The following is a 23,651-nucleotide window of genomic DNA, read 5'->3' on the forward strand; positions in this document are numbered from 1 at the left end:
AGAAAACATGTTTCTTTTAATTGAAACAGTACAAACTGTAGCTTACATGCATTTGTAAAGTAAATAAAGTGCACTAAGTACCTTGCTTTGAATAGTTTGATGGCTTTTTTAACCTTGACACTTAAAAAAGGTCAAGGTTCTTTAAGGCTAAGTCATCACTCTAAGCCTGATGACTTAGAGTGAAGTCATCAGGCTTCACTCTAAACCTGATGACCTAATCACTCTCCCGGCAAAGCAAGCAGTGAGTGAGCAAGGTGACAGTTGGATGTTACGATACTTGCGGATGAATATCGATTTTTTTTCTAGGAAAGAAAATGTCGATATATATCGCAAAATTGATATTATTACACAGCCCTAATTTCTAATGGAAATGCAGCTGGTATGACTTCAGTTTAAGCTCTCCGTGAGACTAATGTGTAAACTTTTCTAACGTCGTTGTCGGGAGACAGTGATGATAAACACAGTGGGATAATGATGCAAGGCCTTGGGCTTTTAGTGTGCACATGTTTGGGTGGAATGTGTTTGCCCCACCTCTGTTGTGACATTATCAGTTCGCTGATTACAGAAGTTTAGAGTTAATTTTAAAATGAGAAAATCTGTTTAAAATAATCATCTCTTACCTGGATACCGAATGGCTGATCTCTAATATTCATGTCATCTTTCGCATACCTAAGAGATAACAAAACAACAAGTGATCATACAAAAACAACAGATTGAAATTCTGACTACAAATGTTACAAACCACCACTTACTTCTCTCGAGGAGCCACCTTCTGCCATTCAAATTTGCACTCTTCTTCTCCTTCCTAGGAAGCAAACTCTTTTGGTATTAATGTTTCTTCAGTGGTTGCTACTACTCACATGATTTTACAATCTAAACTATAAAATAATGTTTTAATCTGCAAGACATTTGAATTTCTCCTAAAATTCAATTTTAGAGGAAATTTAGCACATGGCTTGTTTTAAGCTATATCCTGTTCAAAAATGTGACACCATGTTTATGATACTTATTTGTAAGTGATAAGAACATTGAGATAAGAGATGTATTAAAACATGGGTATTTACTTAAATACAAAAACAATGATTTACTTTCTTTTTGAGAAATATATAAAGTTGAAGCCTCAATTTTTATTTAATTTTATTTAATTTACCTCTTTCTTTTCCTCTTCAGGTCAGAAGCAAGTTTTGGAGAATTAAAGAAAGAAAAACAAATATTAAACACACAAAGTCTTCACCTTAACAAGAAGTTGAAATGCAGCGATAATATTTTGAAGAGCTGCCCTGAGCAAGAGATAATTTACCTTTGGATGCTCCAGGAGGAGCTTCGTACATAAAATTGAGTCCATTTTTAACACGATCGTCTCCCATCAACAACCTGCAGGTTAAAAGAAAAAAAAAAAAAAGACATTGCACTTCTTTTTAAGGACTCATAGTTAAGGTGCACAATGTATGAAGTTGGAGGCGTCCTTGAGAGAGATTTGTTTCAAAAGGCCAACACTAACCTGTTATTGTATGTGTCCTGTTCTTTTAAATACGCCTGCATAAGGTCTTCCTGCTTCCTCTTCTCGAATGTTAGTTTCTGTTCGGCCATCCATACCTAAAAAGACAGGAGTATTCATAGCAGATTTTCTATTTCTCCATACATATAACGTTAAAAAACTCAAAAACATAAATTACTCTTAAGACCAAAACAGTGCTAAAAATATTGAAGATGTACTCATCAATAATCTTTATTACAATTACTGCGTTTTAAGAAGAAAATAAACAGGTTCATGGCATTAATTAAGAAAAGCATTTGAAGCATGGAATGTGTTTTGTTGGTACTACTGATATGTAATTGGTTGTTTATTAAATATATGAAGTCTTTAAAAATTAGACTTTTCATATTTTAGAAAGTGTATATTTGGACATTATTTTAGAAAATAATATCTAAATGTTCAAATGAAGATATGGAACTTAAATAGATAACATCTTTATATTATTTTAGGGTTGAATAATTTTCAATTTAATAGAACAAACTGCTGTTATGATGCAAATCTTTCAAAAATTGACTCGTCAGTTAAAACATTAAATTTAATCTGCTAAACTATTCCTAAAACCAAGACCACAATCAACACACCTCAGCAGCTGATGTGTATTTCCTGATATTTTGTGATTAGTGAAATGTTAGCTTTTGTTTCTGATCGTAAGTAGCACGTCTATAGCTAAATGGCTAAGCTAAAGCTCTTTAGCCTCAACTATGCTAACGTTTACGGTGACTTAACTCTTACCTTTTTAATATTCGACTTCGAAGCAGGATGAAAATCCTTTTTACACATAAAATTAGCAAACGACTTCCCCATGGCGGCTGTTAAGCACTGAAAGAAGACAGTAAGCTGTTGCGTTACGTTGAGCTAAAGTAGCCACTGGTAGCTTAGCTTCCCTTCCTTGTAAATAAAACCCAGTGAGCGAGATGAAGTTGGTTTCATGTTGGTATAAATAAGGTCACGTGTAAAACTCGTCATCAAACGCACACCACCAGTTTTATGTTATATTATGATAATTATTCATATGAAGTTTGTCTTTCCATTATACACACCACATAATAATTACTATTTAATGGCACATTTCCTTTTCGTTTGTTTTAGTCAAATGTTGTTATTGAGTCCATTTTTGAGTGCATAATTATTAGGGATGATTATTAAATCATGGTTAATGATTGTATTCTAATATATTATCGTTATACATTCTTATTCTAATATTTAATTTTACTCCGAATAAGACAGAAGATAAGGAGAAGTAAGTTTCTTTTTACTCGAATCTAAACCTAACTTCATCTTTTTGTCACGTGACAGACCTGTTTCCGTATCAGTGGATTGACTGCTGAAATCCTGCAGGCGAGCAAGAATAGAAACCGATACTGACAGCTGCCAGACGACTCCTCAGGTAGTATGGTCTTCTTATATACCCGTTTAAAAGTACATCGTTGCTTTGCCGTGTACAAGTGGCTGCATTTGTTGGGATTGTCATAAAGTAAGGGGTTGACAAACTTTCCTACTTTCTCCTACCTACTAGTCTGTGGTTGAAATGTTTCCATCCTCCTGTGACACCTTTGTGGCTCTGCCTCCTTCCTCTGAGGGACAGCGCATCATTTTTGGGAAAAACTCGGACAGACCCTGCGATGAGGTCCAAGAGGTTGTGCATTTCCCTGCCAGAGACTATGGTCCAGAGGAGAAGGTTGAGGTAGGTGTCACATTGATTTAGTTGCTCATGACTTCTCCTCGCTAAGTATGAAACTTCATAACTTTTTAAAATCTCCCTTTCTTTTTGTGGAAAAAGTGCACATACATACAGATCGAGCAGGTTGCCCACACCTATGCAGTTGTGCTGAGCAAGCCAGCATGGCTGTGGGGGGCTGAGATGGGTGCAAATGAGCATCAAGTGTGCATTGGGAATGAGGCAGTGTGGGGCAGAGAGAGCGCTGATGGAGAGGAGGCTCTGCTTGGAATGGACCTTGTCAGGTAAAAATGCCACGCAGGCATGTTAATAACCCATACAGATGAAGGAAAAATGAATTATAATTTAGTTTTTTTCCTTTTTTACAAAAGAAAATCTGTGGTGTTCATTTCTATTCAGTCTACTCTGAGTCTTTAAAGTATTTTATGAATTGATCTGTACTGGCATTTACAGCTATCTGACAAATCGGAAAAATAAAATTGACCACTATTACAATACCATCGGCATCTTATTCCACGTGTTCTAATGATTTCTGATCAAGTTTGTGAAATAAAAGGAAAAAGTGATTTGTGATTCTTCAATTTTGCAGACTTGGTCTTGAGCGAGCTGACACGGCTGAGAAAGCTGTTGATGTTATCGCTGCGTTGTTGGAGAAGTACGGTCAGGGAGGCTCATGCATGGAAGATCAGAGTGAGTTCACCTACCACAACAGCTTCCTTATCTCAGACCGAAAGGAAGCGTGGGTACTGGAAACATCCGGGAAGTACTGGGCAGCAGAGAGAGTGGAAGGTAATCAGAAAACTGCAATTGGAAATAAAGAAAATGTTTAGTTTGCATCCCAACAGATGTGCCACACTTTTAGTCATAATCATTCACAACGTCTTGCAAAGGTTATCAGACCCCTTAAAAATGTTCTAATTTTTTATGTGACAATCACAAATCCCAATGTAGTTTTGTTAAGATTGTCTTTATTATTGGGTTGGTCTCTTCAATAAAATCCCGTCAGAATAAAGTTTGTGATTGTGACATGAAAAAAGTGTTGCAAAAAAATGAAAAAACTGCAAAACCTGAATTTATCTGAAAAATCACTATTTTTTTCTAGGAGTACAGTGTTACGTTACCAAATCAGTAATATATTAAATGTATTTTCAGCCGTTCAAATGTCTGAACCCTTATCTAGGTCCAGCTTTGACACGTTGCTTCAGTTACTGGTGAATCTCATAATTTCACGGCTTGTTTCCAGAGGGATATCGGAACATCTCCAACCAGTATGGAATAACAACGAAGATAGACAAGGAGCATCCAGGAATGAGGGTATACGCTCAGAGCAAAGGATGGTGGGACGGGAAGTCAGAGTTCAACTTTGCCACGGTCTACTCCTTTCTGACGACAGCCAGGATAGAGTCTGCTGGGACTCGGTACTGCGAGGGGAAGAGCTTGTTGGAAAAGAGAAACGGTTGGTTTTGTTAGACTCTCTGCAGAAAGAATTTTGGAAACGTTGACAGAGGCTTCATGGTTCTATTTTTTTTTCTCTCTCAAGGCCACATTACTGCAGAGGCAATGATGGATATCCTGCGAGATAAAGACAGTGGCATCAACATGGAGGGCATGTTCATGACAACAGGAAGCATGGTGTCTGTGGTACCCACGAATTCGGCTCTGCCAGGAGTTCACTACTTCACAGGAACTCCAGATCCAGAGAGGTGCTTCGGTTGCAAGCCTTTCAGTTCATGAGCAACAACTGCAGGTACAGAAGATTTATAACGTTCTGTCTTTGTTCAACAGGTCTGTTTTCAAACCATTCGTGTTTGTGAAAAACGCACGTGAGTTGAAGGAGACGTCCTCCCCCAGCTTTGGTCCAGATGATCCCGTGAAGAAGAAACCCCGCTTCCAGAGCAAACCAGACCGCAAACATCCGTTGTTTGTGAAGCACGAGGTTATCGCCGCCATCATTGAATCTTACAAGGTTTGTCACTCTAAAAGCCACAAAATGCTCTTACCTGATCGTTTATCGTAGAGAGGTTTAGTGTTAATGTATTCTTTTATTTTTTTTTTTAGGAAAGAGGACAGAAAATCACAGAAAATCTGAGGCAACTTGAGAAAGAGGCAATGAAAAAGATGGAGAATATTCTCGCAGTGGGTGTGCAACAACCTGATGACTATGTGAACCTGTTCTCCGAGTGTGTCCAGGAGGAGCTGAGTGTTTACAGCAAAACTCAAAGAGCTGTGTGAGATAAAAAAAAAAAAAAGTGCAGCAGTGCATTTCCTAATGTGCTGCTTGGAGCCAGATTTAATTACCAATGTGCATATAGGATGAACCAGTATATAACTGAACTTAATAAAATCATTGCACAGAACTGCACATGAATCCAACATCATAATATTGTTACTTTTACATTGATTGTAAAAGTACAGAAAAAAAAACCTTTATGTATATTTAATTTATATTATAGTTAAACAGATGTGCAGCATTTGGCAGAACACACTACAAATTTCATTGGAGGTTTATTAAAGAAGGATTTATTCAAAACTTGCAACAAAATTAATAGAACAAACTTAAAAAAAAAGACAATTCATCTCTTTATTTGAAATAATTAAAATAGCAGCATTAAACTTTATTTAACAAGATTTATGTGTTAGGTTAGTCAAGATGAGCATTTTCAAGTCAACACAGCAGAACATTTTTCTACAACAATCAGATTGACTAGTTGGACATATTAGTCGTCTTGGTCTTCAGCTGCAAATCAATCAAGGTTTTTTCTTTTAAATGCATCTTCCACAAACATGGACAAGAAGCTGCACATTTTCCCTCAAGAACAAATATTTTAACATAACAAATATGAAGATTTCAGTATTATGTGCTGAAAGAAATACAGTAGTAACAGTGCATCAGGGCGATTGTAGATTAATTATATCTATCTAGCTGCACTGCTTGGAGGAGTATATTTGTACCCAAAATAAAACAGCAATTTTTAGATTAATTTTGCATGTTTACAAGAAAAAAAAGTAGATATTCTGATGTCAGACAATTCATCTGTTGAAAGTCTGCAAAAAGTTGCAGATTTAAAAAAAAAAAAAAAAAGAAAATCCACAATTAAAGGCATAAATTTATGCCTGCAATTAAAGGCATAGATTTATGCCTTCAATTACAGAAAACAGTAATCTTTTTCTTATAAATTTACAACTATTCAACATCAGAAAATACCGGGGTTTTTTTTCCCTTGTAAATATGTGAAATTAATCAGAACATTTGAGATTTTTTGACAGAAATGTGCTCCTCTGTGGCCAATTAATTTCTTCTTTTTATCTACGACGGCCCTAATGGTACACATGAATGTGTAAATTAAAAAGATGTTGCACTATCCCCAGAAATTAAATATTTTTAATTAACAGAATATGGGACAGCAGTTCTATAAACATTCAAAATGAGTAAAGAGAAATTCACAGCAACAGCTTAATATTGTTCCACTGATCTAAATTGTGCAACATGAGACATTCAGTGCATCCAGTAAAGCAGGCAGACCCAGTTTATGACTATCAAATAGCTTACTATTTTAATTAAAACACTATCTATAAACACTGCTAACATGGCCTGAGAAACATTTACTCTGGCTTTTCTAAGATGCTCAGTTTTCTGAGCATTTTCTCACAACGCTCAGAAAACTGCAAACTTTTAAGTAACAATACCCGTGCTTACTTTAATAAATGCCGAACATATAATCCTGTCTTCCCTTTATCACTTTAGGACAGGGTTTATCAGCCTTTACAATCCAGACATTTTCAAACTTCTTCCTTCTACAGCTTTAAAACCTACATTGCCTTTAAAAAAAAATTAAGTGAAATAAACATTTAAATAATTGATTTTGTCAAAAATAATTTTAAACTAAAGAACCACCATATATTTCGATTCCAATTTTAGGTCTTGGAACAAAAACATTAGATTTTTTGCAAGAGAGTAATATATTTTTTAGTATATTTAGAAATGATTGGTCACTTAAAAATAAAATAAAGCACAATTTGCAGATGAATGACAACACGACTAAGAAGAAGAAGAAAAAAAATAAATAAATAAAGTTTCATATTGTGTCATTCCGCTTTATGAATTCAAAGGAAATGTTTGAAATGCTTCCAAAAATGTGCGTTTTCTACTGGTTTTCATTCATCTACATCCTTTTTGCTTGTTTCTATGTCACTTCATGCATTTTAAGCTATAAAGAGCCACTTTAGAGGATCTGATGACCTACAAGTGTAGAGCTGCAGGTTGCAGGCCCCTGTTTTAGGGGCCTGGCTTTAGGTTGATGAATTATAATGCGTGTACAGATTATTAAAAAATGAATACATTCAGTAGATAGGCAGCATTTTTTCCCCTGCAACATCAGCTTGGCTTCTTTGTGCTTCACCAATCTCACAGTGATACAACTTATGCAATGACTGCATAAAAACGTACTCATTTGAGAGTTTTTTTAAACCTCGCAGGACAAATAATCCCCTACAGTAATGTAAAAACTCTTATGGCATTTTTTCCCCCCCACACAACCAAGGATAATTGAAATAATTACAGTATGTGCACATTCAGTTTTAGCTCCAAATAAGTGGCTCTGGTTGTGTGGCTAAAGAAGGATTTACTGAAAATGCCCGATTATCTGAAAGAATATCCGTCTGAGCCAAATCACAGTCAATCAGCTAAAATTCCACATTTTATTAATGTTAGATAAAATGCCTGAGGTGGTTCTAAAAAATACTCTAATATGTGTATTATTTTCCCTTTTTTAATAGGAATAAACTGCAGAGTAAGAGTTTGTTGTTACTCTACTAGACTTTAATGTCACGTAGCAGAAACCTTCACAGAGAGCTGCTCTGCACAGTGTGCCGACTGCGTCGTTCATGTCTAAACTGAAATGCGTCCCTTTGAGAAGAAAATAATGGTCAACTTTGATGCCTTAATTTGGTGCAGTAAAGTAGTAATGAAGTCGACTGTCTTCGAAGCTGTACTCCTGCTTGATGTGCCGAAGCACGCCGCCCTGCTGCAGCCGCGTCCCGTAGAGGACCGCCTCGCCGCGGTCCTGTGCCAAGCCCACCTGCTGCAGCCAATCCACCAGCTCACAGCCGCGGAAACAGTCCAGCATGGTCCTCACACCACACCTGTAAGGCAATGAAGCTTTTAGCTGCTGCTGCTCTGAACAGACACAGGGAAGGAGCTGAGCGACAAACGCATGCGAGGCACAGCGCGAGAGTGTCAATATTTAAGGAATATTTTCACAGGTATGTTTAGATAACCTCCAAGAATGTCTTACAAACATAAACCAGGGAGCACATTTACTCAAGACGGATTCTAATCAGCTTCAGACCAGGGCAGCTCTCACCTTCTCTTTTTAACAATGTCATTAAAACACTGCTGTTTGTGGTATTTGGTGAACTGGAGGCAGGTCATCCTGATGTCGTCTGGTAAATCCAGATCAGGTTCTTCCTTTTTCTTCTTTCCAAACCAGCGACTGTATAACCTGAAAAACACGTTAAAAGAATAAAAAAAATAAATAAATCTAGGTTCCTAATACAATATATATGGTACAATACAGTTCTGATCAGAAGTTCACATACATCCATCATTGGCAAGAATGTCAAATTACTTAAATGTTTTTTTTTTGGCTAAATGAGAAACATTTAACTCTGCTGAGGTTTCAAACATCCATCAGAGCTGCTTTTAGAGTAACAGGCCAAGATGTGAACCTCGTTAAAAATGTCTGAAAAATTTAAACCAACTTATAAGTTCTGGCATTTCTGACACAAAACAACAACTGGTCTGATTCCAGTACTCTGTGGACAGCTAAAAGAAGCATTTCGGTTTTCTCCAACTTAAGAGACAAGTCATCAATAATTTGTGGGGCTCTGTTTACATTTTAACACTACAGTTCTTGTTTTCAAAAATCATTGAAGTGGTATGTTGCAAAAATCAATCCAACTTGATTCAATAGCACGTCAAATAAATTTGTAAAAATCTGAAGTTAGTATGACATTCCTGCTAATGGTGAATGTCTTGTGTTTGTATAGCTCTTTATCAAGCCTATAGGACCTCAAAGCATTTTGCACTTCAGTCATTCACACACACACATTCACAGACTGACGGTGGCAAGCTACTGGATGGTAGCCACAGCTGCTCTAGGGCAGAAGCACTCCACCGGCAGGTTGACCACCACCATCGCACCAGGGAAGCGTAGGTAAATTTCTTTACAAATTTGCATTCATTTGTGTATTTATTACATTACCTCTTCAATGGCAGCAAAATAATACTCTTGTCCAACCCAAAAAGAGCAAAGGAGATAAATCCCTGCCAACAGGAAGAAGGGGTTATTATTGCTGTGCTTCTGTGTGGGAGTGAATTTACGTGATTTAGGGACTTCTGTATTTATTAGACTGACCTGTCCGTAGTTTGCTATAGCACAGAAGAACTGAAGCTCCAAGTAGAGTCTCCCATGAAGGTGGTTGTAAAGCAACCACAGGCCGCTGGAAAAGTTCTGTGGTTAGAAGAACATGATGGGTTACACTCTGCAGATTCACTGGTGGCTCTGGTAAAGATGTGCATCAAATCTTAAAGTAATTTCAGTTGCATAGCATCACTAGGAAAAAAAACATTAAATTTGAGAACATTTTTTCATTTTACTCAATTTAGATTTGACTTTTTTTTAAACTGTTCTAGTGTCACAAACAAACATATGGAAATGGCTCAAATCTTCGTGGACTTGAACTGTAACCATGTGCTTTGCTCAGATTAGACAAAGATTGTGCTTTTCAGCAATAAACACTCATGAAGAATCACTTTATGGCCACCGTTGTCATGGTAGAGAATCTGTGATATTGTGGACTCGTTTTGCTTCTAAATTCACTTATGTGTGCGTGTGTGGCATCAGAAACTTTTCAAAATATCAGGAGATTTTAAATAACTGAACTGAAAATAAGGTCATGACTGGGTGTTTCAACAAAGTAATGATGCAAATCCAATGGCAAATAAATGGTTCAAAAAAGATAAAATCCACAATTTTCAATGGGAATTTTACTCTCCAGGCCTAAATCCTAAGGAAAACCTGCAAGCTGAAGGGAAGAGATTGTAAGAGTGAACCTTGGATGATCTCATTCCTGTAAAAAGGTCAAAGGCCTTTCCTTCTAGTCCAACCATGTGAAATGTTACAGGAATGAGATCAAGTGCTGGCCTAATAATATAGCAAGGCAGGGGTTTAAAAAGTATTAGCAGGAGGAGAAACAAAGATTTTGGATTTTTTTTTTTTTTTGCACAGATTGTGCAAAAAACCCCCAATGATTTTATCATTCTGAATATAAACATGAATTAAAGACTGGATTTTTTCTAAAATTTACAGTTTCAGGTTATGCTACTGAAATAAAAGAATAATTTATTTCCACTCAGTTTACGTGTATTTTTCAGGAGAGGAAACAACATTTGTCCACAGCTGTATATTTGAAAAATAGGTCAGTCCTGTGTCAGCTCAAGCTTGTATAAATAATTACATAATTTATTTTTTTGAAACATGAAACATATGTTTTGTTTTAGTTATTCCATTATCACATCTACAGGAACAAATAAAACCTTCAGCTGAAAAAAAAAAAAAAAATAGAAAACCAAGGTATCTCTATTGTGGTTTTAAAACAGGAGTATTTCTCTTTGTGATGATTGTGGTTTTTTTACTCACAGCCAGAAGGAAGACAGTCAGGAGCAGACACAGGAGCACATGACGGACCACTTGTCTGTCTTTCACCTGCTGGAGCTCCTCCATCTGAGCAAGGAGACAGTCTGTCGACTCGCAGCCATTCTCACAATGAACTGTAGAGGGCAGCAGCGCACAGAAAATGAACAAAACGGCTCACGAGAGAGGACTGTTGCACCAAATGTGGCCTTACAGTCAGTCCTCAAAGCAAAATGTTAAAAACTAAGGAAGTTGATTCAGGTCTGGGGCATCCCCAGTGGGGTTTTACTGAGATTAAAATATTTGTGCAAGAGAGAATGTGTGACAGTGGGCTGTCGGTGGAAATACCTGGGAGGGAGCTTAGGCTGTCGTTTGTGCTGATGATCATGTCAGGCATGGGCGTGGCTGGAGCACAGGCACATCTGAAACACTCTGATAGCAACCAAAATGAAGAATAATATTACATTTTGCATCTGTATTATTTACAGTAGGTTTTTTGTAATTACAAACCAATATAAGGTTGTGGTTGTTTTATGCTAAAATCTGAAAGATTTAAGACATCAATATTTTTGCAAGGCAGTGTAAGTACAGCTGAACATGATCATGCACTCAGTGGTGAAATAATCTTGTGATTCTGCTAAAATGACTCACATTTTACTTTCTGTTTAAGGGTATAAAACACACACAACAGACTGTGTATATTCAAGAAAAAATGCTAAACTGTAATTGTTTGCCTAAGGCAGCTCATTGATAAATCTTAATTGGTGTTACTGATTCTTGCCCTTATTGTACAAGTGTTTTAATAACCAACTGCGGATATTTTGGCAAGATAGTTTTTGATGCATAAAAGTAAGGCTGCATAATATTAGAAAAACAAGACAATGCAACATCATTGTCAAATGTTATTGATTGTGCTTGACATAGTTTCATGTCTGTTCTTTTTTTCCTGTTATAATAATGTACTCAACTGTTCCCTTTAGCTTTCCGACCTTGGGTTTACTACAGGACTCCTGAAATGTTACAAACTAACAGATATTGCATCAAAGCTGCCATTTGATAGCTTGTGCAACTCAACCCGAAAGTAGCATGCTGCAAACATCCAGGGGAGTAAATCAGAAAAGAACTAGACTGCAGAACTATAAAATGGAAATGAGGTGAAATGACCTGCCTGGTTGTTAGATCATTTGCTTTCCATTTATGGTGCGAGAACCGTTTACACCTTTTCAGTCAGAGCAATTAATTTCACTGCAGGTGCAATGGCAATAAAAGTATTCAACCATTCAAATAATACTTTTTGACAAAAAGAAGTCAAATCCAAAACATTTTCAGAGTAGAAAGTACCTCCTCCTGTTCCGTTTTCTGGCTCTATGAGAGTCTGAGTTTCTGGTTCGACCTCGGTCACCTGATCCTGGTAAGGTTCAAATGAACTTTCTCTGTCTTCGTATTCTTCATCTTGCTCCCAACTTCCTCTACTAAGGCACACCAAAGAGAATCCTCCAAGAAGTATGCTGAAGCTGACCACTACTGTGGTGCAAATGATCTAAGAAAAAAAAAAAACAAAACAAAAAAAAGTGTTGAACTTTGACGTTTTACTATGAATGTCAAAAATCATTAGCATTATTCTTCCTTTGTGTGTTTTATACCTGTAGTTTGCCATAGAAGAACGAAGAATCAATAGCGTCAGACCTTTTTTCGCCGAAGATGAGCAGAATAGAGGTTAGCAAACCGGGAATCCTGTAAAACATGAGTTTGTTTACGCAATTAAAATGTCAAACAGAAACAGCTTAGCAACACTGCCATAAAACATGAAGCTGTGGCACTGATCTGGATTAAAAACCTGCAGGACTGAAACAACAAAACACAGTTAAACACAGAAATGCAACACAATTAAACTGATGCATAAAACCATGAAATTTATCTAGAGAAACCAGATGCTTGTTATATCAATCCAGGTTATATTTCGAGACATAGCCTGGATTTAATTCTCTGTGAATCAGAGGTGACTCACCCCCAGCCTGCGATGACCAGCGCACCTGGTGCTCCTCTAAGATCCTCATACTTTTTCATAAGCACCATTGAGAGTGCTATTAATCCTAAAACCAAAGACATTTTATTCACAAAAATAACAATCAAATTCAGATTTTGGAGTTGCACTAACTCTACATGAGAATAAATGTGTTGTCGGCTCACCTGGCCACATAAAACTGCTGTAGAGTGAAGTAGACAGCAACGTGAAAATGAGGACCTGCGCGACAAAGTTGTCTTCCTTCACCACAAAGTTCCACAGAATCATCCCAATGCAGCTGAACAGCTAGAAAACCACATCACCAAACGCACAATTAACGGCTTTGCTGAAGATAAAGGTTAGTTGGAGCTGCAGTTCTTTTTTTTCAAATGAAAATACAATTGAAACTAAGACTGTCTGCTTACCTGCGCCAAGAACAGGTTGACTGTAAACATGTGAGGAAGTCTCTTAAACTTTTTACTTAAAAACATGACAGCAACTGTCCACAGCTGGCAGGAAATAAAAACATTTTAAAATCAGTTATGCAAAAACATACTTATTAAACTCTTCTGTTTGCTGAAACTAAACATAAATACACTTCATAAAAAAAAAAGTGGAAATATTTGACAACATTTTAAAATTTACAGCAAAAAATCATGAAAATATGACACATGGCTGAATCACAGCCAACATTGGTTTTGTCAAGGCAGATTAAGTAGTCTCCTTAGAGACATGCCTCTCTAAAATGGAAAGACACAGCCATAAATAGATGATGTCATGTCAGCTGTAAACGTCAGAGAATGAAGAACAGTTTGCCCACATATCCTTTAAGCAGGAAGGTGGCTGAGGTTTGTGAGTTACTGTGTGAAGCTGGTAGATTTCTGCTAAAAATCAGAAACAGCATTTCTGTCTGAAACATTGCTATTTTGCTTTTAAGGAAACAAATAACCGTTCATGTTAAAGAGGAGTTTTTCCGTCTCCACCATTTCTACATGTGCTACAGTATGATAGATAGATGCTGTTAAGGCAATCTGCAGTGTTTCCTTAGATGGAAACCTTAAAACACATGTTAAACATGAACTGAACTTGACTGTTTGACGACTAGGATCAGCTGGAATGTATGCATGATTGGGATGAATTACATTTTTTGTAAAGTATCTTGAGATGACACAAGTACCTTTGACACTATAAAGTGAACTGGTTTGGTACATTGTACTACAATGCTTACCAACAAAAAAATCAGATTAAGCTTTTTTTTCCCCTCAGTGCCTGAGCTAAATCAACAAAGGACATGGCAGTGCTTTGACTTCATTTCATCAGCACAAATGCACTTTCACACACCACATGGGTAAAAATGGATGGAAATGACTTTATAGGGTCAAATACCATACTGTTGTACCAAAGATAACTTGATGGTGATGGTGGTGTTTTGACAGTTATTGATTTAGTCCAATTAAATCCTCAGAGGTAAACCTTTCCTAACTGAATGCTGTCAGAGTTTTATATTATTTTATTCTCATTTCAAGCAGGCATGTGGTAAATTACAGGTACATTGGATCCATCAAAGAGTACGGCTATATTCCTGATAGGGTGCTGGTCTATTAGATCTCTAATCTACCGCTTTCAGGCGTTTCTCCCTCTTCACTGGACAAATCATTATAATGGTTGTCACATTATAACTGGCAGCTTTATTATTATAATCTTCCTCTAGGGTGGCCATTTTGCAATGCACATTTGCTCAAGTTTAGTGTTATGTACATCATTCCTTTGGCTTTAGCTTCTGCTTTTTGTGCTGCCTTTCTTACTTGTATAGATTTTTTTTTATGTTGGGCCTCTAAATAAAATATCCATCTTGAACCTCAAGCCACAACAGGACTGAAAGAAGGAAGCATTGTCTTTCAGAAAACAGTGAAGCGGTTAAACTAAATGGATATGCAGAATACAGAACCAGAAGTGGTTAGTTACCGACAGGGCTACATGTTTCTTAAAGTGGCACTGAAAGTGAGAATGAGGAAGCGGGTCTGAGTGAGTGATGAACCAGTGAGGCAACTCATCCTGTGAACAGCTGAGCCTCCCGAAGACAGATGGTTTAGTATTTTAAAACATGAAAAAAAATAAGATTTTATAAGTATACATCACTTCCTTTGAAAGGAGGAAGTGACATTACTGTGGACGAGCGCAAACGCTAAACTGGGTTGATTTATCAAGCCACGATTGACTGGTAGTTCTCAGACGAATAAAAACTAAACAAAGAAACCAAGTAACAATCTGTTGTACAGCCAGTTATGAACGAATCTGTGCGTGTTACACAGTCACTTACCAGAGCCACTAAGCCCACTATGCTCATATTAAAGCTGACACTCTCAAGTGAATCCATCAGACACTGGGGATCCATTAAGTGGATGGTAAGCAGCCAGGCTGAGACGTACATTATTGGAGCTGAGAGAAAAGTGCTGATCACCATCCCAGAGGTCACCTGACACAATGAAAAACACATCCAGGAAAGTTTTAAAAAGATACATTCCAAGCAAATAAGAAAGTTGAGCTGTAGTTCATGCTGTAACTCACAACTTCTAGTTCTGCGTTGTAGTAAACAGCATATATGGCCACGCTTGGTGCAGTGGGGAAGACTCCGTAAAGAAAGGCATAATCTGAGAGGCTGGAGTGGTTTGTAGTATTGCTGCTGTTATCCAAAACATCCACCATATCCTTACAGATAAGAGGCATTACCAGCCTTGAAGTCCAAAAAAAAACAAAAAACAAAAAAAAAGAAACAAGATATGAAATAGTTAAAAGTGCAAACCGGAGGAACTGAAACACTTAGATAACTGTGGTTAAAATGCAGACATGTAATTCTATAATGACCTACGGTCTAAGAAGGTCTGAGTCATCTAAACCATTAGCACAAAACATTTGGGAGCCCTTCTGTTCACTCAGCCTCTAACACCATGTATCACTATAATGGTAAAGCATTTATTAGTAAAAATATCCATCAGGTGCCATGAAATTCCACTCACAGTTTGGCTGTAATGAGCAAAATCAGTGTCACAACAGTGGATCTGGTCAGTTTCCGCAACTGGCCCACCATGGTCAGACCCAAATAGAACAAAGCTGCTCCACCAAAAGAGTTGCCCAAGCCGTCTATGAACTCAGCCATGAAAGCAGGGATTCTCTGGTGCAGGGCAAAGTGGGCGATGATGCCTACGATAACCATGAATACAATGGGGTTCTTCAAGACTTGCAGGACTACGTGTCCCACAATCAGCAGTTTTCTCTGCTGGTGGTTTCCCTGATTCTTCCACTTTTGGATCTCGCACAGTGCAAAGCCGATGGGGTTTAGGAGCATGAGGGACACGGGTGCAACCAGGTAGATGTACTGGAGGTACTCTGGGTATGTGCTCTGGTAGAGGGCTTCAACTGCGGACACAGATGAAGGCAACAGGGTCAAAGAAAAATAACAAAAAACAGGCAAATCTAAGATCTAATTAGTCATTAGTTTTACTCTAAAATGTTGAACTGAAATCATTCTAGACACATGCAAGCAGCATTAACGATAAATATTTTTTATGAAAATCAGGTTGAGAAACATAGACCCACCAATTCTGGTAGAAGAAAAGTTATTTCAGAAATATTTAATTACTTGAGCAAATTAAACTGAAGTGTTAGTCACTGGCAGCAACACAAAGAGAAACTGTATGCAAAATATTGCTAGAGCTTTGACATTGAATTTAAAACAGGTTCATCCTGTTCCAACTGCTAAACTGAGTCACAATCCACAGAAAAGAGGCCAGGCATTTCAGTTTTTCCCATCACATTCACTTGTTTCATCCATTAGGTTAGACTAAACTTTGTTCTTTGCTTAGATTATTTCAATCAAGGGCTGATTGAAATAATCAGTCCTTGATTGTTGTTGAAATTCCATCTGTAGTGACGGTGAGAGATTCATATAAATGGGCTTTCAAGATGCATTTGAACTATTTGTCTAGGTGGAATGATTACATAACCAACATCTGTGTTTTTTTTTTAACTGGAATTTGGTCTAGTCTCTTTGATTCCCTTTACTGAATATCTAGTTGAAAAGTTGCTAAAGTGTAGCTGTTGGTATGAGGGGGAAGACTTTCAAAGTGGCTTTTCATCTTCATTAGAACCACCATTTTGCAAAATGCACCTGTAATGGCAGATAAGCAAACCAAGTATGATGCTGCTCGAGTTGTACAATAAAGATCATGATGAAGGAAACAAAAGGAGAGAAAATTGTTATTGCAATACTCTGTAATTTTATGGGAATTAAAAGTTTTCCTAATATAATGCAGTCCTAAACTCCATTTTAAATAGAGTAGAAAAAATATTGGTAGGGCACAAATAGTATTTGTTGGGTAAAATGTGTGGTTTATAGAAATCCACATCAATTTGAATCCCCTCCTCCAAAATTAACACTTTCAAGCACAACTGGAATTTGCAACTGAGCACCTGGACTTCTGTAGAGAAATTGAAGCTCATATAAGATAAAGACTGAGCTAATTGGCCACAACACTTAAGCATGTCAGAAGCAGTCATGGTGAAGCTTTCAAATATAACTCAACTGTTTTCACGGTAAAGCACTGTGGTGGTAAAATCATGCTGAGGGTATTTTTTCAAAATTTTCAACTTCTCCTCAAATCAACAGCCAGATAGTTGCAATCTTCAGCTAAATGTTCCAATTGGAAATACCATTCTGAAAATGCTTAACGAGTCAAAATTTGTGCTTTTTAAAATGCATCTGAAGTTCCAAAGTAATATATGATATAGATGTTTGCACAAAAATACACTTACCTATTGGATAGCCCAAAGCAAAGTCATTGCTTTGGGTTGCAAATATTGAGAAGATGCCAGCCTTACTGTAGCGGCTGTCAGGACTGGACACTATCAGAGTGAGGAAGCAAACGATGCAAAATACAGACACTTTAGCGATGAGGATCCCCCACAGGAAGGGCCAGATGACGTTCCCAAAGTCCAGTAACACCATGTTCTTAAAAAGGAGTGCAGGGAGAGCAAACTTTGATACAAAGTTGCCCAATCCTTTGGCCTGAGTGGAGGTGATGATGTTGGTCCTTCCTGCGATGTATCCACACAGGATGATCCCAAAGCACTCCAGGAGAGCAGGTAGCAGCCTGTCTATGGACATGGTGGAGGGCACAGGAGGGCTGGGGCTCCCCTCCACGTTGTAGCCGCCCGCTGTCTCCATGATGTCTTTGTGTGTTTTCTGTCAAAAGTGATCTGTTATCATGCTAAAGTGGAGAGGTTCACCGACCTGACACTGAAGGCGGAAGGAAGAAAGAGAGAGGAGGACACTTTCAACTTCTGATTTAATTTTAAGATTATTCGGTAACCAAAAAATATATTTTTTACGTTGAATAATTCCTCAAATATACACCGTAATATTAATAAATAAAGCGACGTATAAAATATACAACCTAATTTAAACTGCTATGCCTTTAAAAATATCTACTCTTACCTTTGTAACACCCGATGTCCCCTCCTATGTGCCCCATGTGTCGGTTTTTGTAGTTCACTATAAACCGCCGTTGAGAGTTAAAATAGCCAGCAAATCTTTAACTGGAGGAACAAAAGCATAAAATAGAGCTAAATTCCGAAAACATAGTCGGGAAAGTGGTTAAGAAACAATTAATCTAGCTTGTTTATGTTCCCTGTTACATACGGAGTCACTGGTTAACGTCACTGCCTGTGTTGTTCTTAATCTCTGATTTGTCACGCAACCCGACCAATCACGTTCATCAGAGAGAGCGAATGGGCGGGTCTTAACGAGCGCAACCTCTCAAGCGTTATCATACTTGGTTATAAAACTAGTGATGATAACCGGAACTGGTGGGGGGGGGGAATGGAGTTACAGATAAATACTTTATTAGTAATAAAATACTCTACAGAGTAGAATATGCAACACTGCAGTAAACGAGGTTCTCAACTAACCATTTTAGCTGAGAACTATTTGCAGAACCATATCTGCAAGACAAACATTTTTTACAGCCTTTCTATGTTTACCCTATTAAAGGACAAACTTTGATTCAACTGTCAAATGTATCCACCAGGAAGATAAGGAGAGCTGGAAACAGATATTGCCATATTTTGGCCAACAATCTTCCTCTTTTAATGGGCCTCCAATTTGGAACAATTTGCTACCAATAACCAAACAGTTGGCTAGCCTTAAGTCTTGTACATTTTACATTTCACATTGAAACACTTTTGTAAAATTGATGCAGTGTTTTGTTAAAACAATAATTTTTTAAAAATCCTTTCAATCACAGATAGTTCAGCATATCAAACACTTTTCTTGACACTGATGTGGAGAACCTGAAACACATTGAGCTCTTTAGCTTTCTGCATGATTACCATCAGTGATTTATGCAGAAGAAACACAAAATTCCTCAATTTTCCATAATGTTGAAAATTACGGAAAACCTTTTGCGTTTTGTGTGTGTGCTCAATCCTGAAACAGCTGTAAGATGGCAGACTGTCTAAAAGTCAGTGTTTCCCAACCCTGGTGCTTTTAGATATTTTCCTGCTTTAATGCACGGAATTCAGTTGATTGCAGTTCAGTAAACACCTGTTAATCAGCCATTAATTGAAATCAGCTGACCTGAAGCAAGGAAACACCTAAAACATACAGGGCAGTGTGCCTTGAAGGCCAGCGTTGGAAAACATGGGTCTAAGTCAAACTCTGGCAGTTCATGCAGTGCCTAAAAAGGAAGTGGTGAAGTGGAAGACAAAAGAAGAAGTGACAAAGCTGTAAAGATCATTTTTGAAAGAGAGCTAGAAAGTCATTTCTTAACAAAAGAGGGAAGAAATGTAGCAACGACTTAAAACAGAAACTGCCACGTCTTAATCCTCTGTGCCAAATGTTATGAGCTGTTTAGGAACCACCTTGTTGATGCTAAAATACAATTTGAAGACTGCCAAAGTATCTTATCACTGATATTTATGGTCATTGATCAAGTCAAATATAAATAAATAGATAATTGGCTCAATTAATATTTTTATGACACATTTCGACTAACAAGTGAGAAGAGATTTAAAACACTGGTTATTTACTTGCTAAATGGTCTATTATATGATGTACTGTCTTGCACCATTGAGTTTATAACATTTTTTCTGCTGTGACTCTAGGTCAAATATAAGGATTTAACAAAGAAGCAAACAAACCAACAAGAAAATAAAGTCATGCAAAACCGGAACAAAAATGATACAATCAATATTGAGATCTGCTTTAAAGATTGAAAAAAAAAATCAGTCTTATTTAATGTAAGCAATGAAGAGCTTCTTTGGACTTCTACAAAGTTGTGTAGCCGAGTAAATCAATATGCATACTTTAGACGGGGGTCTGCAACTTCCGACTCCAAAGCCGCATACTGTAGACCTTCCCTATTATCTTTAAATACCTGTGCACTTTTTTTTTAAAAGAAAAATGTCAATATCAAATAGAACAGATGGAAGAGAAAAACAGAACAAAGCAACGCATCTGTTCTGTAGGCTGCCACTAGAGGGCAGAATAATATAGAAAATATGACTTGAAAGCTTGAAGAAATCAAAATTGCATTAAAGTTTACCTTTACCTCTTCCTTCCTTCTATCTCCTTGTTACTTTTGTCTGACATTAATCTTTTCTGTCACAAACTGAACATGTAGTCGAGAACATAGAAAACTTGACCGATTTTTTTATTTATTTTTTTCTGGTATTGAAATGGAAAGTATACATGTCAGCAGTATTTCATGACCGTGTAAGGCTATTACATGATCATAAAATAACTTTTTAAAGTATATATTGAAATGTGTAATAAATATATATAATAAACAGATTCCCTTTTCTGAACTGAATTATTGAAATAAATAAAACTTATTTCTATGAATGTTTAGAATATTAAGCTGCACTTGTGTGCAGTTACACAACAGGAGATAAATGGTTGATCCCAAGCATAAGGTTCATGTTAAAGAGGAAGCAGGAAGGAATTGCTAAGACTTTGCTGATTTCAAAGTCCTCCTTTTAGCTGTTTATCAGTAATTTATTGTCGTTTTGTGATATGTTTAAACAAAGATAACAGACATACTATCATCTAATCTTTAGAAAGTTCTGATGTTTATATATTGAATATACATGGGGAGATAATAGCAGATTTACATTAAAAAGTAAAAAAAAACATATTGTAAATATTTTAAATCATACTTCTTTTTCTAAGAAAAATATGGAGATCTGAGGATGTTGCGAGCGATGTCTCTGAATCGCGGAAAGGGACGGATGTTTCTATTTCTCGTATCCAATCAAAAATAAATAAATAAATAAACCCTCTACAATTAACACACCAAAATCAGTGCTTTGCTTATTGCATAGGCAAATTATAATTACACGGTAAGAAGTCAATTTTATTTTCTAAGCTCTAAAATAATAAATGACCCTACCCCTTATTTTGGCATTCTACACAGAAGTGTTTTGTTCATATTGTTTCTTGTTTTGCTGTTATCCCATTGAGAGCATCTTCTTGAGCTGGCTTCTCCTCCACACGTTCCTGTCAGCAGCCATATCAGAGACTGGGATCGAGTGATGTATTATACATTAAAGGTAAGGCCTGCTTTCAGACATGACAGCGCAGAGGGACACTGGGTAATGAGGCAGGCCTTATACACTGGGAACATTGCCAGATGTGCACATAAGCTGGGAAGTTCCTGCAGCAGCAGATGCAGGGGCAGTTAGTCTGATAAACAGGATTAAATACAAGGACCAGCCAAACGTAGAGTTGGTAACAAAAACTAAACCTAGAAAATAAGGGTAAGTTCTCATTGTATCTAGCAGTATTCAACATTGGAGAACATTATTCTGATTACTGATAAAAGTCGAGAGAAATCACTAAAAGACAATGTTGCATTATAAATGTAAAAGGTTAAAGTGTTTTCTGTGTTTTCAATCAGTTAAAACAGCTCTCATTTCAGTAATTATATGATGGATCATGCAGAGGAAAGCTGCTCAGGTCTGAGAAGACTTTTCTCATCCTCTTCACTCACTGTTTAAGTCATTGCCATCTGGCAGAAAACTTACAGCGCTACCAGCAAGGATGTGCACAAATGTAAACAGGTGGCTACAGCACCTTACAAAAATCGTTTTACGCTTTATTTTTCATAAGCATACACCACTTTTAACTTGTTCTGTTTAGAGTTTGTATATCTTATGATTGTAAATTTCAGCCAGAGTAAAGTTTGGGTTTTCATCAACTATAATCATCAAAATTCGCAAAAACAAATCTTTAAAATACATCACAGTGCATGTAATAAATCTATATGAGTGAGACCTGCATATTATACAGATTTATTAGATATACAAATCAAGTCAGTAGTTCTCCTTTCAGCAGGAGCTGTGAATCTGTTCAGTGTAGCTCCTCATAGGAAGCAACAAAAAACAAAACAACAGCTGAGTAAAAAGCACATTTTCATGTTGATGAAATGAGATGTAATTATTAAACACATGATTTTCACTCTTCTGTTTTAACCTATTTATGAAAAGCTGGATTGAGCATCATATTTACAAACATGCGTGACTCAGACTGACAGCATGAAAGTGATTACATATGGATTAAGTTGTTGTGTAGGATTGGCGAGATTATATAGTCCGGACAAAAAAATAAATAAATCTAGAGTTGTGTAGGAAAAGCATCTCAATTATTTCCTAGTAAGTCTTCATAAGTACAGGTGGATTGCAATTAAGCGGCAATTTGGTCTCAAGAACAATTTTGAAGCCAAATTTGGCACTCCAGGCAGAAACTCATCAACAAGAGAAATGATAACCTAAATGTTAATGCAAAGAGACATCAATGCCTGAGGACCAGAGGGAGAGTACAAGTTGTTGATGCAAAGCAGCAAATCGTCAGAGGCAGCATATGGTGGGCTGCTGGTGACGATGGGGGTTTTCAACACAGACAAATCTGAGCCACATACATACATACATACATACATACATACATACATACATACATACATACATACATACATACATACATACATACATACATACATACATACATACATATTGTTTATAAAGGTTACGATTTGCAGGTCACATGAAGCTGACTAAAATGAAAACAATAAGCTGTGAGAGAAAAGTTGACATGATCTGGATTAAATGTAGCCTGACAGCATGCTTCTTGTGGAGAACCAGATCTGGTCATCAAATGTCAAATGATAGGACTGAGATCCTTTTGATACCTTCATAATCCTCTTCCCTCCACTGCAGGCTTGTTATTATTGTTCCAATAAAGGACCCAAGGTGAATTCTGCTGGACACAGTATAGGAAGTAGTTGGTTCTACACCTCGACATAGAAAGCTGCTTTTTGGTGAAAGATTGTTGAAAAAAGATTGCTATTTAGTATGTGGAGATACAGCAATGTGCAAAGATTTTAGGCAGGTGTGAAAAAATATGCATAGGGAACAGTCATATTAAGTATATTAGACTATTATTGAAAATATTATATATTTCTCAATTCACTAAGCAAAACACATTACGTGAAGTAATTACACACAGACTGATGTTTTTAAGAGGACATTTCTGCATAAAGTGTTACATTTTCACTTACAGTCAATGAAAACATGACATCTAACATTTACATATGATATCGAACGACCTCACTCCCCCCCCCCCCCCCCCGCCCCCCCCCCCGCATCTCAACCACATCTCCACGCCCTTCCTGCCACCACCACGCA

General features: G+C 37.1%; 3 protein-coding genes across 3 annotated transcripts in view; 1 reads left to right on the forward strand and 2 right to left on the reverse strand.

Annotated features, from left to right (window-relative positions):
• Positions 1 to 2,468, reverse strand: part of cirsr (corepressor of RBPJ and splicing regulator) — an 11,527-nt gene extending 9,059 nt beyond the window's left edge. The window contains exons 1-6 of the mRNA XM_015048809.1: positions 2,270 to 2,468; positions 1,502 to 1,596; positions 1,301 to 1,374; positions 1,151 to 1,164; positions 753 to 805; positions 621 to 669 (exon numbers count right to left, since the gene is read on the reverse strand). Coding sequence (XP_014904295.1) covers positions 621 to 669; positions 753 to 805; positions 1,151 to 1,164; positions 1,301 to 1,374; positions 1,502 to 1,596; positions 2,270 to 2,341 — 357 coding nt within the window. The 5' untranslated portion in view covers positions 2,342 to 2,468. The remainder of the gene's footprint in view (positions 1 to 620; positions 670 to 752; positions 806 to 1,150; positions 1,165 to 1,300; positions 1,375 to 1,501; positions 1,597 to 2,269) is intronic.
• Positions 2,469 to 2,813: 345 nt separating this feature from the next.
• scrn3 (secernin 3) lies at positions 2,814 to 5,631 on the forward strand. The gene is made up of 8 exons (XM_015048810.1): positions 2,814 to 2,924; positions 3,054 to 3,221; positions 3,318 to 3,499; positions 3,805 to 4,004; positions 4,459 to 4,671; positions 4,756 to 4,918; positions 5,001 to 5,181; positions 5,274 to 5,631. Exons 2-8 carry the CDS (start codon positions 3,066 to 3,068, stop codon positions 5,445 to 5,447), a joined length of 1,269 nt encoding a protein of 422 aa, XP_014904296.1. The 5' UTR covers positions 2,814 to 2,924; positions 3,054 to 3,065; the 3' UTR covers positions 5,448 to 5,631.
• Positions 5,632 to 7,580: 1,949 nt separating this feature from the next.
• gpr155a (G protein-coupled receptor 155a) lies at positions 7,581 to 18,664 on the reverse strand. Its single transcript, XM_015048807.1, has 16 exons — positions 18,409 to 18,664; positions 17,727 to 18,210; positions 15,932 to 16,331; positions 15,483 to 15,648; positions 15,235 to 15,390; positions 13,340 to 13,423; positions 13,100 to 13,220; positions 12,918 to 13,002; positions 12,553 to 12,643; positions 12,251 to 12,449; positions 11,258 to 11,341; positions 10,916 to 11,046; positions 9,632 to 9,727; positions 9,479 to 9,540; positions 8,579 to 8,716; positions 7,581 to 8,357 (listed from the first exon to the last, which is right to left on the reverse strand). The coding sequence occupies exons 2-16, from the start codon at positions 18,136 to 18,138 to the stop codon at positions 8,156 to 8,158; spliced, it is 2,427 nt and encodes an 808-aa protein (XP_014904293.1). The 5' UTR covers positions 18,139 to 18,210; positions 18,409 to 18,664; the 3' UTR covers positions 7,581 to 8,155.
• Between the last annotated feature and the right edge of the window lie 4,987 nt (positions 18,665 to 23,651).

This window comes from Poecilia latipinna, unplaced genomic scaffold (assembly GCF_001443285.1).
Source record: "Poecilia latipinna isolate Pla-1442-1.1 unplaced genomic scaffold, P_latipinna-1.0 Scaffold903, whole genome shotgun sequence".
Taxonomy (NCBI): domain Eukaryota; kingdom Metazoa; phylum Chordata; class Actinopteri; order Cyprinodontiformes; family Poeciliidae; genus Poecilia; species Poecilia latipinna.

What these genes read in the sequence shown, in the direction of transcription:
- gpr155a (XM_015048807.1), bottom strand. Translation starts at nt 18,138, where the DNA reads ATGGAGACAGCGGGCGGCTACAACGTGGAGGGGAGCCCCAGCCCTCCT. An exon ending in CTGGTCATCGCAGGCTGGGG is followed by an intron (nt 12,644 to 12,917) that starts GTGAGTCACCTC and finishes CATGTTTTACAG; the next exon opens with GATTCCCGGTTTGCTAACCT. An exon ending in TCTTCTATGGCAAACTACAG is followed by an intron (nt 12,450 to 12,552) that starts GTATAAAACACA and finishes TTTTTTTCTTAG; the next exon opens with ATCATTTGCACCACAGTAGT.
- scrn3 (XM_015048810.1), top strand. Translation starts at nt 3,066, where the DNA reads ATGTTTCCATCCTCCTGTGACACCTTTGTGGCTCTGCCTCCTTCCTCT. An exon ending in GTCCAGAGGAGAAGGTTGAG is followed by an intron (nt 3,222 to 3,317) that starts GTAGGTGTCACA and finishes TTGTGGAAAAAG; the next exon opens with TGCACATACATACAGATCGA. An exon ending in CTTGTTGGAAAAGAGAAACG is followed by an intron (nt 4,672 to 4,755) that starts GTTGGTTTTGTT and finishes TTCTCTCTCAAG; the next exon opens with GCCACATTACTGCAGAGGCA.